This window comes from Emydura macquarii, unplaced genomic scaffold, assembly GCF_026122565.2.
Source record: "Emydura macquarii macquarii isolate MOO-44397 ecotype Brisbane River unplaced genomic scaffold, CSIRO-AGI_Emac_v2 contig_369, whole genome shotgun sequence".
Lineage (NCBI taxonomy): Eukaryota > Metazoa > Chordata > Testudines > Chelidae > Emydura > Emydura macquarii.
In genome coordinates, this window is record NW_027130506.1 from 2,603,385 (window position 1) to 2,621,095 (window position 17,711).

Sequence of the window (17,711 nt, forward strand, 5' to 3'; positions counted from 1 at the left end):
GTATATTATTCAAATGGACAAGTTAAAAGCTGCTCATATTTAGGAGCCAGATCTGTGTGTATAACAGTGGAAGGCTGCATAGTGGATTTAACACCTGCCTCTACCTGAGATTATAGAATTAGCCAGAGTTTAAAAAGCTGATTTGCAGCAGGTTTCCAGTGCTGGTGAACATTTCATCTCGAAGGTACTTTTTTGCAAATATGAATATGTTCTGGTCTCCTCTGACTTTTTTTTTTTTTTTTTTTTTTTTTTTTAAGGGTTATACTGACTCCTGTTCATTTCTTATTTAAAACCTTCATTTTAAAAAAATGCTTGTGTCCTTTCAAGTGCCTCCAATCAAATTATTTCACTTGGGCCTAGGTGCCTCTTGAGTATTACTTTGACAGAATGAGGTTTGTTTAATGATCATAGCATTAAAGATTCTTGCTCCAAAGAGATACCTTAGCACACTTCGGGGACTCTGTGTAAAAAAAAACAAGAGATGATGGAAGGTTTCTTAAAAAAATAAAACACACTAATAAGCGGTTCTTTAGGCATATTCCTTACTGTGCCGCCACCAGGCTGATAAGTTTTCCCAAGGATAGTTGTTCTTTATTTACCCTGGGCCCAGTTCTGCTCCCTTTAAAGTCAATGCAAACCAAAACTCCTACTGTCTACAGTCATGCAGGTTCAGAGTCTATAACAGAAGGGTAATCCACCTCATAACAAGAAAAGCCCCCTTCCAATATTTAAATTCGTGCTGTCACACCATATTCTAAAAACAAAGGCCTGGTTCTCCATTGCTCTGCACCTTATATTGCGATTCAATGTGAAGTGGGTTAAACGGCTATCCTATCGGAACAGAAGGATTTTACATTCACTGTACGCTGGTGTAAATTACAACACAAGGTGCAATGCCCGAGATTTTACAACATCTGCAATCATTGTGTTCCCTTGTAAATGTTTAAGTACAATAAAGACAGTTTTTTGTTTGGATTTCAGCACCTCCATGGAGTGCTTGCAGCCGAAAAAAGGCAGCATGGGGCTAGCGCAAGACGGCCGGAGAATGAAGATGATGTACCATTTGCTTCTGGTAACTGCCATGAGGTGGTAGGCACTGTGCACACAAAAGGGGGCACACATCCCTTGCCATGACAAGCTTAGAATCTAAAGAATAGCAAACAGCAAAACGGAGAGAGGAAATAGATACAATCTAAAAGTTAAGTGGTCAAAGCTCCCCTTACTGAGCAGGGGAGGCAACCTAGTGACAGATGATGTGGAAAAAGCTGAAGTACTCAATGCTTTTTTGGCCTCTGTCTTCACAGAAAAGGTCAGCTCCCAGATTAATGCACTGGGCAGCACAGTATGGGGAGGAGGTGAGCAGCCTTCAGTGGTGAAAGAACAGGTTCAGGACTATTTAGAAAAGCTGCACGTGCACAAGTCCATGGGGCCAGATGCAATGCAGCCAAGGGTGCTGAGAGAGTTAGCTGATGAGATTGCAGAGCCATTAGCTATTATCTTTGAAAACTCGTGGCAATTGGGGAAGGTCCCAGATGATTGGAAAAAGGAAACTGTAGTGCCTATCTTTAAAAAAGGGGAGGAGGAGGATCTGGGGAACTACATACTAGTCAGCCTCATCTTAGTCCCTGGAAAAATCATGGAGCAGGTCCTCAAGGAATCCATTTTGAGGCATTTGGAAGAGAGGAAGTTGATCAGGAACAGTCAGCATGGATTCACCAAGGGCAAATCATGCCTGACCAACCTGGCTGTGTGGATGTGGGGAAAGTGGTGGATGTGATATACCTTTAGCAAAGCTTTTGATACAGTCTCCCACAATATTCTTGCCAGCAAGTTAAAGAAGTATGGGTTGGATGGATGGACTATAAGGTGGATAAAAAGCTGGCTGGCTAGCTCATTGGGCTTAACGGGTAGCGATCAATGGCTCAATGTCTTGTTGGCAGCCAGTATCAAGTAGACTGCCCCCGGGGGTCTGTCCTGGGGCCCATTTTGTTCAACATCTTCATTAATGATCTGGATGATGGGGTGGACTGCACTCCCAGCAAGTTTGCAGATGACACTAAGCTGGGGTGAGTGACATATGCTAGAGGATAGGGATAGGATACAGAGTGACCTAGATAAATTAGAGGATTGGGCCAAAGAAATCTGATGAGGTTCAACAAGGACAAGTGCAGAGTCCTGCACTTAGGACAGAAGAATTCCATGCATGGCTACAGACTGAGGACTGACTGACTAAGCAGCAGTTCTGCAGAAAAGGACCTGTGGGTTATAGTGGAGATGAAGCTGGATATGAGTCAACAGTGTGCCCTTGTTGTCAAGAAGGCTAATGGCATATTGGGCTGCATTAGTAGGAGCATTGCCAGCAGATCGAGGGAAGTGATTATTCCCCTCTATTAGGCACTGGTGAGGCCACATTTGGAATACTGTCTTCAGTTTTGGGCCCCCATTGCAGAAAGGATGTGGACAAATTCAAGAGAGTCCAGCAATGAAAATGATTAGGGGGCTAGGGCACATGACTTATGAGGAGAGGCTGAGGGAACTGGGCTTGTTTAGTCTGCAGAAGAGAAGAATGAGGGGGGATTTGATAGCAGCCTTTAACTACCTGAAGAGGAATTCCAAAAGGATGGAGCTAGGCTGTTCTCAGTCGTGGTAAATGAGAGAACAAGGAGCAGTGGTCTCAAGTAGCAGTTGGGGGGGGGGGGGGTGTTCCAGGTTGGATATTAGGAGTGTGGTGAAGCACTGGAATGGGTTACCTAGCGAGATGGTGGAATCTCTACAGTTAGCGATTTTTTAAGGAGTGGCTTGACAAAGCCCTGGCTGGGATGATTTAGCTGGGATTGGTCTTGCTTTGAGCAGGGAGTTGGACCAGATGATCTCCTGAGGTCCCTTCCAACCCTAATCTTCTATTCTATGAAGTGATGACTAGCCACATCTTTATAACAATGTTTTATTATTTTAAAACTATATCTATATACAACCACATATATACAAATATACATTGATGAACATGCCCGTATTATGTGAGACTGGTAGCAACTCTATAGCTAAAGGTCAATTGGGATTTGCACTTGAAGCCCCCAGTCTGGCACAATAATGCTCCAGAGAACAACTGAATTTTCCATGTAGCATTTTAGAAAGTTATTTACTGACTTTTGCACAGGAAAATTTTAAAATGCTCCCTCCCTGAAATTTTGCTGTGACAGTCATTTCTCATCCCTCTGTTTTAAGGAGGCAGCATACTGGGGGAGAGGAGAAAGGTGTTTTCCTAGCTAAACAACCACAGTCCTCCCAAAGTCTACATTTCACATATACGTTGTTATAACCTCTCACACACAAGCTTATTTTGAAATGTCATAATTAAACACATACTTATTCCCCTCATTCTTCATAAACTAGTAGTGGTCTATTGAATACAACCAAGGGAACTGCTCAGAGACACCAGCTACTTCCCTTTTCTGAAGTTACAGGAGGCATCTACTTCTGTACAGGAGTTGCAAGCTCCCAGTCTCTAACAACTTGACTGCCACCATCCTGTCCTAATACGTTTAAATAACAAGGGTGAAAATCGAAGCCCAAGTTGTCAAAACTTGCAGTTCTGCTAAGGAGGCAGCTGTTTTCTGCCAAACTCCTCTGGATCATTAGTCGGCAGCCCCTTTCAGATGGACTTCAGGGAGTCTGTGGATTGGATGGACAAAGAGGGAGGCAGAGAGGCTGACAGCAGGACTGAGCAGTGGAATTCCTGCAATCTCCCTGGCTGCCCAACCTTCAACATCAGTCCCCTGCAAAGCCCGGTGCCTGGTCCCAGGACCAATGTGGGTCTCATGCTCCAACCCCTTTCAAACTGAATTTGTTTTATTTCAGTTTTTTATTAACATTTATTTTCACGATCCTTTGTTACTTTGAATTGATAAAACATCATAAAAATAAACCACCTCTGAAAAAAGCAAGCAAAAAAGCCATTTTCAGTTTAGAAGTGGAGTGGTTTTGGTGCCTAGGAACTTGCTCATCCAAAACAGGCTATTTATTTGGAGAACTGTCACTGGAAAACTTCTGAAATGTTGACAATAGAGCTGGCTGAAAATTTTCTGATGGAACAGTTTTCTAGAAGAAAATGCTGATTCAATGGAATTGAAATGTTCCACAGGAAAGCAGGCAGCTTGGCTCCCTAGCTAGCTCCGTAGCTACTCAGGTTTTTTCAGTTTAATATTTGATATTTCACCAATTATAATAGGAAATTGCCAGTTACCAAACCAATTACTAAACCAAATATCAATTATCCATTTGAATAACTATTACAAAGGACCAGTTAGAATACCAACTGAGGAAACCAAGCACCAATTACTAATTAGAAACTAAATTACCAATTAAAATACCAGACCCTGTGATGTCTCGGCCTGAAGGGTTAATGGGGAAACTGACTGCCTACTCACCTGGGGTTGATTGGGGGACTCACAACAGATGCAGAGATAAAATGACTGCAGAGCAGAAGAGGGCGATGGCTGCCAATAAGGCTGAGAAGCCACAGAAAGTAGGTGCCTTTGGCAACAGGTTAGCTGCCAGGAAACTGAACACTCTGGAGGAGGGGACCACAGTGTGCAACTCAGAGAAACAGCCTGCTGGTCAAGCATGGTAGAAAGTAGGCCAGGGAAAACAGTAAGAGGCTGGGAAAGTTTGGAGTCAACCACTTTGTACAGGGTCCCTAGTCCAGAATCCAGGAGAGTGGGCAGGCCTGAGTTCCCCTACCAAGCCCAGCAAAGGGGCTTATTAAGGCCTTGAATAAGACAGCCATACCCAAAGGGACCAGGGACACTCATCTAGGGCCACCAGTCTCCTGAAGAGGGGAAAAAGACTCCCAATGGCCTGGCCAATGGACTGAGGCCATAAAAAGGAATTGACAAGCAGGCTAGAATGTGGGCAACCCATCAAAGAGAGAGGGAAACTGAGGGAGCGTTGCTGTGTCATCCAACCTCGCCACGAGGCAGTGCCAAAGATGAAAGATGACCACCATAGACCAATTTCAAAGCCAGTTTCTAAAATTTTGATTTAAAATATAAAACTCAAAACATTTCAACTATTGTCATATCATAGCATGATGAAACATAATATAATGGTCCAAATATTTTTAATTTTGTGGTAGTATAACCATAAAAACTGAGACTACAAGAAACATTTCAACCTTATTGAAATAAAACTTTTCAGTCAGGTTGAAATGAAGTTTCACAATTTTGCTCCATGGCATATTTTGAAATGTATAATCTTCATTTCTGATTTGCAAACTTTTTTTTTCAGAATTTCCTGGAGAATGGGAATTCTAGGTTTCAACCAGCTCTAGTTGACAAGTATGTGGATTGACAGTCTAGCAAGATCCAGTTCTTTGAGGTTATATACTCATTCCCCCTGTTCTCCCCCCCACCATTGAATTATCCCTTCCAAATCTAATTTTCTGAGCAATGGAGAACAGTCAACTCACTAAGGTTAATGCAAGTTGGTGTATTCCTGCAGCAAACTTACAATTAACTAACAAAAGGTCCTTATTGTATAGTCATAACCTATTTAAGGGCAGCACTAAAAGCAATTTAAATAAAATGAAATATTTCTGATACTGCATACTTTACCAGTTATGTCATGCTGTTTGAATGACTCACTGTAGATTTGATACTGATTAGGGCAGTGTTTCTTCAACCACTTGCAGACATCCTGCTGGGTCCACAGAGCTACTGGTTTTGTCAGTTTCACAGTACCAGACTGGAAAGACAGAACAGGAAAAGAAATGGTATTTAGCCCTATGTATCAGATTTGTTTCTAATGTGATTAATATAATGTAGCAAAATAATTATATTTGGGAGCTTTCATTAGTGGCAAAAGGGCAAGGGATATAAATGGATTATAGGAGGATCAGTTATTCAAGTTTACATGCTGGAATCATGTCTAGTGCAAGATTCTCTTTGCATGTTCCTTGTATCACACACACATAACACTTTCTCTTAGCTGTATAGGTTCAGAGTCCAACTTGTATAAAGAATTAAGTCATAAAGGGCCATAATGAGCACCATTAGAAAGTCAGCACTTACCCACAGAGATAGCAGAAATACCTCAATAGTTACAACTATAGTTAAATGTTAACTTTTTAATGGTGACTAGTGTATACACCTTGATACTAAATACTACTTAGTGCAGATTTAATTATTTTGTATTGAATATGAAAAGTCACTGAATGTGCACTTTTCATAGCAATGGTCCTGCAAATTTGGCCAATGTTCTTAATTTTCACAGGATCCTACTCTTGACAGAAGACAACTTAGTACAGAGGATGTCAAGATGTTACAAAGTCCTGGCTCTCTTTCTCCCATGTCAATTTTGCATAGAGTATGCCTCTTAGCTTATGCTTTAGATTACAAAATACACTTCTTCCTCTGAAGCAGGGAGTAGACTCTGAACCAACAGACGGAACCAATAGTCCACTACCCTTTCTCCAGATAGATGGATCAGAGTCAAAGTGATATTTTATTCATAAAAGTGATGGTACAACTGGTTTAATGGGGTTTCACATTTATTGAGATTTGTGAGTTCCATACCCATTTAGCTTAGTTTATAAGCAAAGTGGTTTGGCTTGTTATTTAAATCTATCAGTCCATTAAACTCAATCTGGGCTTCTAATGTCAAACTGGCTTTTGGTTTTCATGACCCGCTGTGCAACTTCCTGTGTCAGTGAGGGCAGAATTTGGGGATAATTGGGGTGCACTGGTTTAACAGAGAATAGAATCTGGCTTGCAGAATATCTGGTACTAACGGTGAGAACACAACTTGAATTTCAGGTCCCAGGCTGAGTTTGCGCAGCTGGGAGCTATGAAAAACAATTTTACTTGTAAATTGAACAAAATTTGAGATGCAGTTAGTGAGACACAAAATCCACAATCAGTTTTACATAATCACTTGCAGAGCAGAACCACAAGTTAATATGGATCAATTTAATAGACTATTTTTGGAATATTGTATACAGATACTCCTACATAAAGACAATAAGAGTCATGAAAAGAAACATACAGAAAATAAAATGATTTTACATAAATGCTAGAATATTCAGATGTACCTAGTACCATGAATTTAAAAAGATAGAGAGCAAAATTGCAGGGTTATGATCAGGCCTACGAGAACCGGAATAAGATATCCTGGTTCAATTGCACCCATACCAAGTGGGTTTGTCATTTTAACTATATCAGTACGATTAAACCAGCAGAGTTTTCTAGCGTGGACAAAGATAAAACCAATCTATGAGTAACAGATTACACACTGACTGTTTCAACTTAGTTTGGAGCTCATACTAACATGCATTCCTTGCTTTGTGTACTATTTATATCTATCAACACAATCCACTGCCCCTCCCCCCTGATAAAATCTGTCTCTTTCAGGATTTCCTCTCTTCTACACCTCCCTCCCCAAGCATATCTATGCTACATTGGACTGGAATTTAATTAAGTATTGCTATCAGTTAAAATTGATATGTACTTGGAAAAAGGAGTTACTGTTTTGATATATTTCTGCAAAATTAGTTTTTCTACAGATAGATGAATTCCTGAGTTAACATTTTATACAGAGGTAAACTCCAAACCTTCTGGGTTAGGTACTCTGATGTAACTATATGGTTGAAAAATATTTAATGCCACCAAAAATCTCTCTCTGATATATTTTTCCCAGGCCAAACTATTTCTCTTTTATATGGAACAATTTGGGTTTCACAGGGACAGATTTAGAGCTACATAGATTTAAAATTTCCTGCAAAAGGGTCCAGAGAGCTATGAAAGTGTTCTCAAAGATTTCATATTTTCTACAACTCATGGTAACAGTGGCTTACATTCTCTATGTCAAGGAGAGTGAACATGTACAAATTTGCAATTACTTTGCAATAAATATTTCACATTGTCTAATGTCAAAGTGATTTTGAACTAACATGGGACAAAAGTCTCTGCTAGTGAAAATGGAGTTGCACCCATTAAAATCAGCAAGGAATTGACTCTACAGAATGAAGATCACTTTGCAATATAACCTTGTTTGCACTGAACCTCTTTTCACTTACATATTCTCCATCTCCTTTTGGTTTTACACAAGTAAGCCAAATATATTTTTTTCTTAAAAATTGATATAAAGTCATCTGGGGGTGTTTTTATCTGTTGTGACTCAGGGCGAAGTCTCTTAGAATTATCATGCAGAGTTTGTTCTAACACTCCTGCAAATGTATGCTGTCAGATACAACTTGTAAAAGTCGTTTTGCAAACTCCATTACTGTAAGCTCAAAAGAGTAGAGTAATTTCAGGTAATCATTTTGCCTGTCCTATTAGGTCCATAAAGAAGGAGATCATGAAAATCTACTAACCTAATTCCAAAGTTTTTGGGATAGCAAAATCTCCAGGTGATTAACATGTCTTCAATCTCTTCTATCCTATCTCTCTTATTGCCTGGGAAGAAGTTATATAAATCTTCTAAAAATCTTCCTTCTAAAGCAGGAAGTACATTACAGTCCATCTCTCAATTTAGATATGTTATATTTCTTTACAAACACAGAAATCAGGAACTAGTCTTCTGGGTGCATATCCAAAGATTTAAACATGAATAATAATATAATAATGAGATAAATTAATAGATTCTAGATTCAAAGGCCAGAAGGGACCACTGTGATCATACAGTCTGTCCTCCTGTACAATACAGGCCATAGAACTTCCCAAAATGATTCCTAGAGCAGCTCTTTCAGAAAAACAGCCAATCTTCATTTAAAAATTGCCAGTGAGGGAGAATCACTGTTAATAACTCTCACTGTTTAAAACGTGCACATTATTTCCAGTCCAAATTTGTCTAGCTTTTACTTGCAGCCATTGGAATATGTTATGCCTTTCTCTACCAGACTGAAGAGCCTATTATTAAATATGTATTCCCAATATAGGTAATTTTAGACTGTACTCAAGTCAGCCTTTAGCATTCTCTTTGTTAAGCTCAACAGATTGAGCTCTTTGTGCAGGTTTTTCAATCATTTTTGTGGCTCTTCTCTAACCCTCTCCAACATATCAATATCCTTCTTGAATTGTAGACGTGAGAACTGGACACAGTATTCCAGCAGCGGTTGCACAGATGTAAAATAAGCTCACTACTCCTATTTGAGATTCCCGTTTATGCATCCGAAGAGTGCCCTTGCCCTTTTGGCCACAGGGGAGCTCATGTTCAGCTGATTATCCTCCACAACCCACAATTTTTTTTTTTCCCCAGAGTCACGACTTCCCAGGATAGAGTTCCCCAGCCTGTAAGTATCACGTCATAGAATTGTCATGGAATCGTAGGACTGGTAGGGATCTCATGAGTCCAGTCCCCTGCACTTGTGGCAGGACCAACCATTATCTAGACCATCCCTAACAGATGTCTGTCTAACCTGTTCTTAAAAATCTCCAGTGATGGAGATTTCACAACCTCCTTAGGAAATTTATTCCAGTGCTTACCTACCCTGGGAGTTAGGAAGTTCTTTCTAATGTCCAACGTAAACCACCCTTGCTGCAATTTAAGCCCATGCTTCTTGTCCTAGCATCAGAGGTTAAGGAGAACAATTTTTCTCCCTCCTCCTTGTAACAACCTATTATGTACTCAAACTCTTATGTCCTTTCTCAATCTTCTCTTCTCCAGACTAAACAAAGTCAATTTTTTCAATCTTCCCTCATAGGTCATGTTTTCTAGACTTTTAATCATTTTTGTTGCTCTTTCTGGACTTTCCCCAATTTGTCCACATCATTCCTGAAATGTGGTGCCCAGAACGGGGTACTATTGAGTGTGAGGCCTAATCACTGTGGAGTAGAGTGGAAGAATTATTTCTCATGTCTTGCTTACAACACTTCTGCCAATACACCTCTGAATGATGTTTGCTTTTTTTGCAACAGTTTACACTGTTGACTCATATTTAGTTTGTGATCTACTATGATACCCTCCACCTCCAATCCTTTTCTGTAATGCTCTTTGCTCGGGAGTCCTTTCCCATTTTATAGGTGTGCAACTGATTGTTCCTTCCTAAATGGAGTACTTCACATTTATCCTTATTGAATTTCATCCTACTTACTTCAGACCATTTCTCCAATTTGTTCAGATCATTTTGAAATGTAATCCTATCCTCCAAATCATTGATGAAGATATTGAACAGAACCACTCGACGTGCCCTTCCAACTTGACTGTGAACCAATGATAACTACTCTCAGGGAACGTTTTTCCAACCAGTTATGCACCCACCTTATAGTAGTTCCATCTAGGTTATATTTCCCTAGTATGTTTATAAGAAGGCCATGTGAGACAGTCTCAAAAGCTTAAGCATATATTCATTGTTCCTAGATGTCTGCATTGACATTAGCCATATTAAAATATATGTAATTTGCATTTATCAGTGATTGTTTTATGTTTTCTTCCAGGTCATTGATAAAATTGTTAAATAGCACTGATCCTATGGGATCCCACTAGAAACACACACATTCAGTGATGATTCCCCATTTACAATAGTCTTTTGAGAGCTACCGGTTAATCAGTTTTTAATCCATTTAATGTGTACTAAGTTAATTTTATATCTTTCTAGATTTTTTAATCAAAATGTCATGTCTTACAAAGTCAAATGCTTTACAGAAGTCTAAGTATATTATATCAAACACTATAAGATTCATGAACCAAACTTGTAATCTCATCAAAAAAGAGAAATCCTGTCAAACTAATTTGATATATTTGTGTAAATAAATTTGTGTTGACTGGCATTAATTATATTACTCTCCTTTAATTCTTTCTTAATTAAGTCCCATATCAGCTGCTCCATTATCTTGCCCAGGATTAATGTCAGACCGACAGGTCTATAATTACCTACATAATCCAGTTTACTCTTTTTAATTATTGACATAACATTAGCTTGCTTCCGGTCTTCTGGAACTTCCCCAGTGTTCCAAGACTTATTGAAAATCAACATTAATGGTCATGGGAGCTGGTCAGACAGCTCTTTTAAAACTCTTGGATGAAAGTTCTCCAGAGCAACTGATCTAAAAATGTCTAACTTTAGTAGCTGCTCTTTAACATCCTCTTTAGATACTGGTAGAATAGAAAGAGTGTGATCATGAGAAGACAACAGCTAAACGTACAGCTATTGTACAAACAAACAAAAACTCAGAACAAATATCCACAAAAGGGTCAATATAAAACCTTTGCCCACCAACCTACACCAGGTAAAAGTCTAATAATGTAATATTAATACCTGACTCCTAGTGCTTTTACTCAGAAAAAGGGCTTTGGTTTGAAGGTTAAATTTGGGCTTTAATGGATTAACAGGGTAAATTAATTCTAGAATTGCTCATCCTCCACTGAAAAGTTCTACCACACACCATCCCATATTTAAATCTAAGGGTTGTTAATATGAGAACCTTTGGCAACCAGGTTGCCACTATGGTGTATAGTGAGATGGTCTTTCCAAAAATCAATGGTTTAATCTGTATGAGGAGACCAGCACTACCACTGCAAAACTGGCATGTGGTGTTCTCTATCACCAACCCTGCTAAAAAAATGAATTACTACCTTCTGCACTAGCTGAAGCTTCCCAATGATATTTACGTATGGTTCCTAGATTAGATGAATATGAAATACTCTATATAGGGATTATATAGAGTATTTCATATTCATCTAATCTAGAAACCACAGTGGCCTGGATAACAGTGGCAAAGTGTGTATCGGAGTGAAAGAGCTGTAATCATCAACCAACCACTCATTTAGGGAAGAAGAAGAAAAAAAAAGCATTTCCAGCCACCTCGGACTCTAGAAGCAATTGAAGGTCCAGAACCAACAATATGTGGCACATCGAACTGATACCCAATGGGGACAAGCACAAAGCTTTCCAAATCCCTTATTCAGTCAAACACCACCGCCTTCAGTTTATCTGGTCCAAGCTTCATCGAGCTTATCCTCAATGATGTCCCCAGTTTGGCCAAACACAGAGGAAGGAGACATCACACCAGGCCTCAATTCAAGACCTAGAGCTGTCTGTCACCAACATGCTGACAGTATCGCAGCCCAAACCATGTCACCCAGGACTATCACATACTGACATAGGAAGGGAGTGATAGAACCCTACAAAACCCACAGGGTACCCATTTGATGCTTCCATACAGATTTCCTCCACTTTAATACTTTCACTAAAGAATCACTATTACTGGTCTTCCTTCTCTTTGAACCCACTTGTCATCACTAGACAAAGATCTGTGAGAGAATCAATGAAGGAATGCAGGACAGAACTTCACTGAAGAATCAAATACTAAATATCAAATGAACAGTCTCTGTTACATGTACATAAGCGCCCTTCATATACAAATACATCAACTAAAGAGAGCCATGCAAGTAATGATACCTGTGTCAGAAGATAAAATTCCATAAGAAACCCATTCAAAAAGGGCCAGGAGCCTCATACCTAAAATATAAACATCTTCTTTATGCTGAATTTTAAGATATATCTTTAGAAACACTTGTGGAAATTTTGAAGATTGGAAGAAGCATGAATATCCTTATGCTGAAAGGCTAAACAGTTAAACTCTTTTCTTGCATAAGAATTTAAAAGCAACAATGACTGACTTCTCCCTAGAAGAATCTTGTTTCCATAGTTAAAAATAGCTGTCATTTTAAAAAAGTGTATGCCTGGCTGAATTCAAGTAGCTGAGAAGTATGGAGTCTGAAAAGAAATGCCTGGTAGATCTAGAAGATATTCTTAGATGGACACAAAGGATTAAAATGTTTGTCCTCATAATGCTGCAATGGATGCATTTTTCAGTTCACTAAATATTTTTCCCCTCTGTATGTTTTAAACACAGTGTTAAGTATTCAAATAGCAAAGTTTATTAACAATCACAGTACCAAAGCAAAATTTTCTCTTTTCCTCTGGAAGTGAAAGCTGACCATAGGTATATATTGTTCAGCACAATAGCTGCAAGCCATTGCACAGCAAATCCATTGCGAGCAAACATGCATTGCAAATTTTTCATTGTGTCTCTTACACATTTTCAGAATGTTTAGTTGAAATATGTCTGGCTTTAATTTATAACCATCGTTAAAATAGGTTGCATTTTTTACAGCACTATGCCCTTATATTGAAACTAAGCATAACATTTAATTCTCTAATTTGCAAGGTCCAGATGAGTCGAAGAACAGGGGTTTTAGAGACAACAACATATAACATTGTCACATTTGAACATCATCCAAACACTTTTTTCAACCAGGTGTCCGGTTACCAAAAATAAAAATTTCATTGAATTAAATGCCTCTCTGTTATAAAGCTAGATTTTATTAGATCTTTCTAATGCAGTAGTGCTCAGAAGCCCAACACAGGAACAAAGGCTTCGTTTGCTAGGTGCTGTACAAACATATAAAAAACCCACTATACAATTTATGAAAACAAGTGACACGTGAAGGGAGTTTGGGGGAAGAGAATACCAAGAAATGTATACAATCTGCATGTACATTTTAAAAATTATTGTATGTACATTAAGTATCAACTGTCATATCACAAGGAGAGCTGGCCCTTTAAGTAAGATTCAAGATCCAGCTTTGGCAATGTTCCTGATTCTGCCCAGAGCCAAGGCATTCTGGGACTTGCAGTCCAGAAGATAATAGATGTAGATTGCAGGGCAATATATGCAGGGCAACGACTGTGAGTGAGAGATGAGAGACGCATGTGAGAGCTGTTGTGGGTGTCCACCTGAAAGGAACAGGACCTGCTGTGGAGCCTCTCCTGGTAAATGGCCTCGGTTATGGAAGATCCTAGGAAGAGGCCTAATGGAACAGGCAAAGGGCTAGGTGAAGAACACAGAAGAGAGGCTTGATTTAGTTTAGAAAGCTAGAGACTGTTGAGAGACCTAGACAGTACAGCAGCTGCTCACAGGTCTCCACCAAAGACCTGTGGAAGAAGTCCAGTGGTAAATGACTACTCATGGGCCCCTGCACCTATAGGTGAAGCAGTTTACCCTGGAAAAGGAGTAGTTTTGGGGTTTAGCCAAAGGGCTACATTATCCAGTTAGCAAGGGGAAAAAGAGACAGCATCTACATCTGAAAGGAAGGGAGGCAAGATACCTTCTCACACCCCGTCATCTGCACACCCCCACACCCACCTAGAAATCATGAAGAAATTGTAGGCTTTATGGAAGAGGTGGGTCTTGAAGAGAGGGAGATTGACATTATGGATCAGTTCGGGGTTCCATTTGTAAAAGGCATAAAGACGTTTCAGAGAGAATTGCAAACAAGTAGAGAAGTCCAGTGAGCAACAGAAAGCAATTAGCGAGCAGGGTTACCAAACCTCTAGAATGGTCCTGGAGTCTCCAGGAATTAGAGATTAATCATTAATTAAAGATTATGTCATTGATAAAACCGCCAGGAATATGTCCAACCAAAACTGACAACCCTATTAGTGAGGGACAGAGTTGGGAAGGGTCTTGAAGACAAGGAGAAGGAGCTGGAATTTGATGTGGTGCAACAGAAGGAGCTGGTGGTAGAATTCAAAGAAAAATGAGGCAGAGTCAGAGTGATAGACAAAAAAGATGATCTTAGTGCATTATGGATGGACTGTAGGGGATGAAATGAGCATCAGGAAGGTTAGAGAGGATGAGGCTATGGTAATCAAGACAGGAAAGGACCAGGTACTGGGTGAGAGAGTTTTGGCCGTCCACACTGAAAGAAAAGGATAGATTTTAGAAATGTTATGAAGGAAGCCAAGGCAGCAGCAAGATCTGGCCACATGTGACAAACTTATTCTATTCAAGTTCTTGTACAGCTCATCATCGTAACTTCTATTGCTTAATGCACTACTGGAAGGTGATTAGGACTACCATTTGTGACAGCTGGTTTTCTCTCTCTCTTCAAGGGGAAGACTGAGGCATATAACCCCTGGGTTACAGACTTGGGAGACATGGAGAATGGTGGTGTTTTAAGCAGTGAGAGCTTATGGGGAGGGTGGGAGAGTGTGTGGAACAGAGTGTTTCAGAGGATAGATAAAGTTTAATTTTGAGGATAGCAAAATGATGCCAAGACATCTTGGAGGAGCAGTTGCAGAGACAAGCTCAGATACAGGTCAGAATGGAGGGAGACTGGTCAAAGGTGAAAAGGCAGATCTGGGAGTCAGAACAATTGCAGTTACCCCAACTGGATACCAAACTTGTCATCTGAAGCCCCACTCCCCACTTTCTTCTGTGTGTCCATTTTTCAAGGATGCAAACTCTTCCTAGCAGGGACTGTCTTTGTCCGTATTGTACATGGTTAACTATTAATAATCATACAAAAATTATGGCTACTCACATCATGCTGTATTTAGGTTTAGTGATTATAAAAGCAGTATAAGCCTTGAGTCTGCCAACCTTTCCATGTATACTTCTTCTACAGTATTCCAACTCAAAACTATTTTTATTAGGAGTTTTGCATTCAAATTCTTTTTCAGCATTGCATAGCCATAGCCTTGGTTATGGGTACCTCTAACTCAGGGGTTCTCAGATTTTTCTTGCTAGGACCCCTTTGAAAATATTTCAGGCTGTGATGACCCCTCCCCCCGAAAGTGAGGATCCCCTCCCATGCCATGCCACTCTTAGTTCTGTGCAGCTGCTGGGGGCAGAGCTGGGCACCCATCCAGTGGCTCTTTGCCCACCCAGCTCTGAAGGCCTCAGGCTGTCAGCCATGCATATAGCTGACAGCCAGAGCCTCTGCATGCATGGGAGCTAACAGCTTGTGACCCGCCCCCCGCCTCTATAATAACTTGGCAACCCCCTGAGGGGTTGCGACCCCGAGTTCGGGAACCCCTGCTCTAACTATAGAAGGGACTGTACCAGAAAAGTTAAATCAGTAGATTTAACATGTGACATTTAATTTCATGCTCTATCTGTTCCATTGTGCAAAGTATACAGTAGTTAAAATTGCCATCTCAAAATAATATAAAAATCAAAATGATAGCTTGTGCATGATTAGACAGCACTTCTCAGTGTTCAGAATAACATTAGCACTCAAGTCCTGTCCTGGCCCCTAACAGCCATGGAAAGTTCTAAACAATGGGATCTCATCAGGTGCTGTTTACAAAGCTGCCAATTTCTAGGGTCAATGTATTCACTGGCACTTCTACGTATTTATTAACTGTATCTTCCTCCTTAAACAAGTCTGTTGTATTTTTGAATGACAAAGGATTGAAGTGGAGAACAGCAATATTGGGTACATAATTTGAATCATAGTACATAAAGTGTTTTAAATAACAGGTTCTCAAAAACCAAGCATTAATAAATGTCGATGAATGTCTATGTTTGGAAGTGTCTGTGGATAGATTACAAATCTGGAGAACATGTTTGAATGGGACTCAAGATCCATTAAAGAATACAGGCCTGATCTTTCAGCAAGTCTGCAGGGAAGCATTTGTAGTTTGTAGACACCCACCTCAAGTTTAGAATATCCAACATATGTAGACACATCCAGGCACAAAGTAGATGTACATCTGCACACCAACCAATTCACCCAAACAGCAGGCCCTCACCTTTCAGAGCACTAATATGTAAACTAATGTACAAAAGAAGAATGACTGAGCAAGAAAGGCATGCGCTAAAACCTCACATTTACAATGTATACAGGCAAGACAGGCAAAGGGCGAGAGAAAGAAGTGGGACTACCATGTATTTAAAGTTAGGAATGAGGTTAAGTGTTTGCAAAACTGGGGCCTATAGGCCTTGAAGAAATATAAGAAAAATAATGTTTATGAAGCAGAGAATTGAAAATTACATTATTGAACAAGGTCATAATTTAGCAGCGTCGTATTCATAATTTAGTTCAAAAAGAAGCAAAGAAACACATTTGAATCCCAAAATCAATTTTTTTAAGACATGCTTCGGTTACCCTAAGCTGGGAAAATAGGAATCTTTTTGTTATATCCCAAATTATCTTTCTGCTGCTAAGCTGCCTGTAAAACTCTTTATGAATGACTAACATAAAAGTTAAAATTTAAGTTCTGGAAAGAATAGATGGACTGAGTAAGAACTGAGAATGTATTTTTAAGTGGTCTCTTAAAATATTCAAGAATTTGGACAGGACCACATTTTTCTTTAATAAACAGATTCCAAAAACATCAATTAAACAGAGAAATCAATTTTAGATTTTCTTAAAATGCCCTAAAATAAGATTGTATTGCTTCTAGAAGCCTCAACAAAGATTGGGGCCTCATTGTGTCTGGTTTTGCAAGAAACTGTCTATGCCATAAAGAGTTTACAGGATATAATACCAAACATAAGGTGTTTGTCATGGGGTGATGATCCCCTTTAAGTGGAAACGGGGACAGTCACATCTGTGCCATAATTAATTTGATGCTTCCCTGAAGGAGTGGGTCTTAGGAGGCTCACCTGACCTTATAAGAGAGCTCAGAGAGCTCAGTCTGGCAGTTAGGACCACAAGGAGCAGGCAGGCTCCTGTGGAAAGCCCTGAACCAGGCTCTTCAGGGGAAAGAGTACTCCAGGGGAAGCCCAAGGCCAGAGTTCTAGCCAAGAGTGGAGAAAGACTTGCAAAGGTAGCCCAGGGGTCGAGAATAGTGTCCAGAGGGTGGGCTGAAGAGAAGTGCCAAAGGGAAAAAACTTTTTTGGTTGTTGGGACTTTATAGTTTGGACTTCTTGTTTTGGGACATGACCATAAGGGTAAGACATCTTCAGAACTGACTGGTTGTG

General features: G+C 39.8%; 1 protein-coding gene across 10 annotated transcripts in view; it reads right to left on the minus strand.

Moving 5' to 3' along the window:
- The window catches only part of SAMD12 (sterile alpha motif domain containing 12), a 197,877-nt gene that overhangs the window by 135,952 nt on the left and 44,214 nt on the right, over positions 1–17,711 (minus strand). For 9 of the 10 annotated variants that reach the window (XM_067530653.1, XM_067530638.1, XM_067530674.1 and 6 more), the window contains one exon: positions 5,613–5,742. In XM_067530653.1, coding sequence (XP_067386754.1) covers positions 5,613–5,742 — 130 coding nt within the window. The remainder of the gene's footprint in view (positions 1–5,612; positions 5,743–17,711) is intronic. The other variant, XM_067530668.1, reaches the window with a different exon arrangement.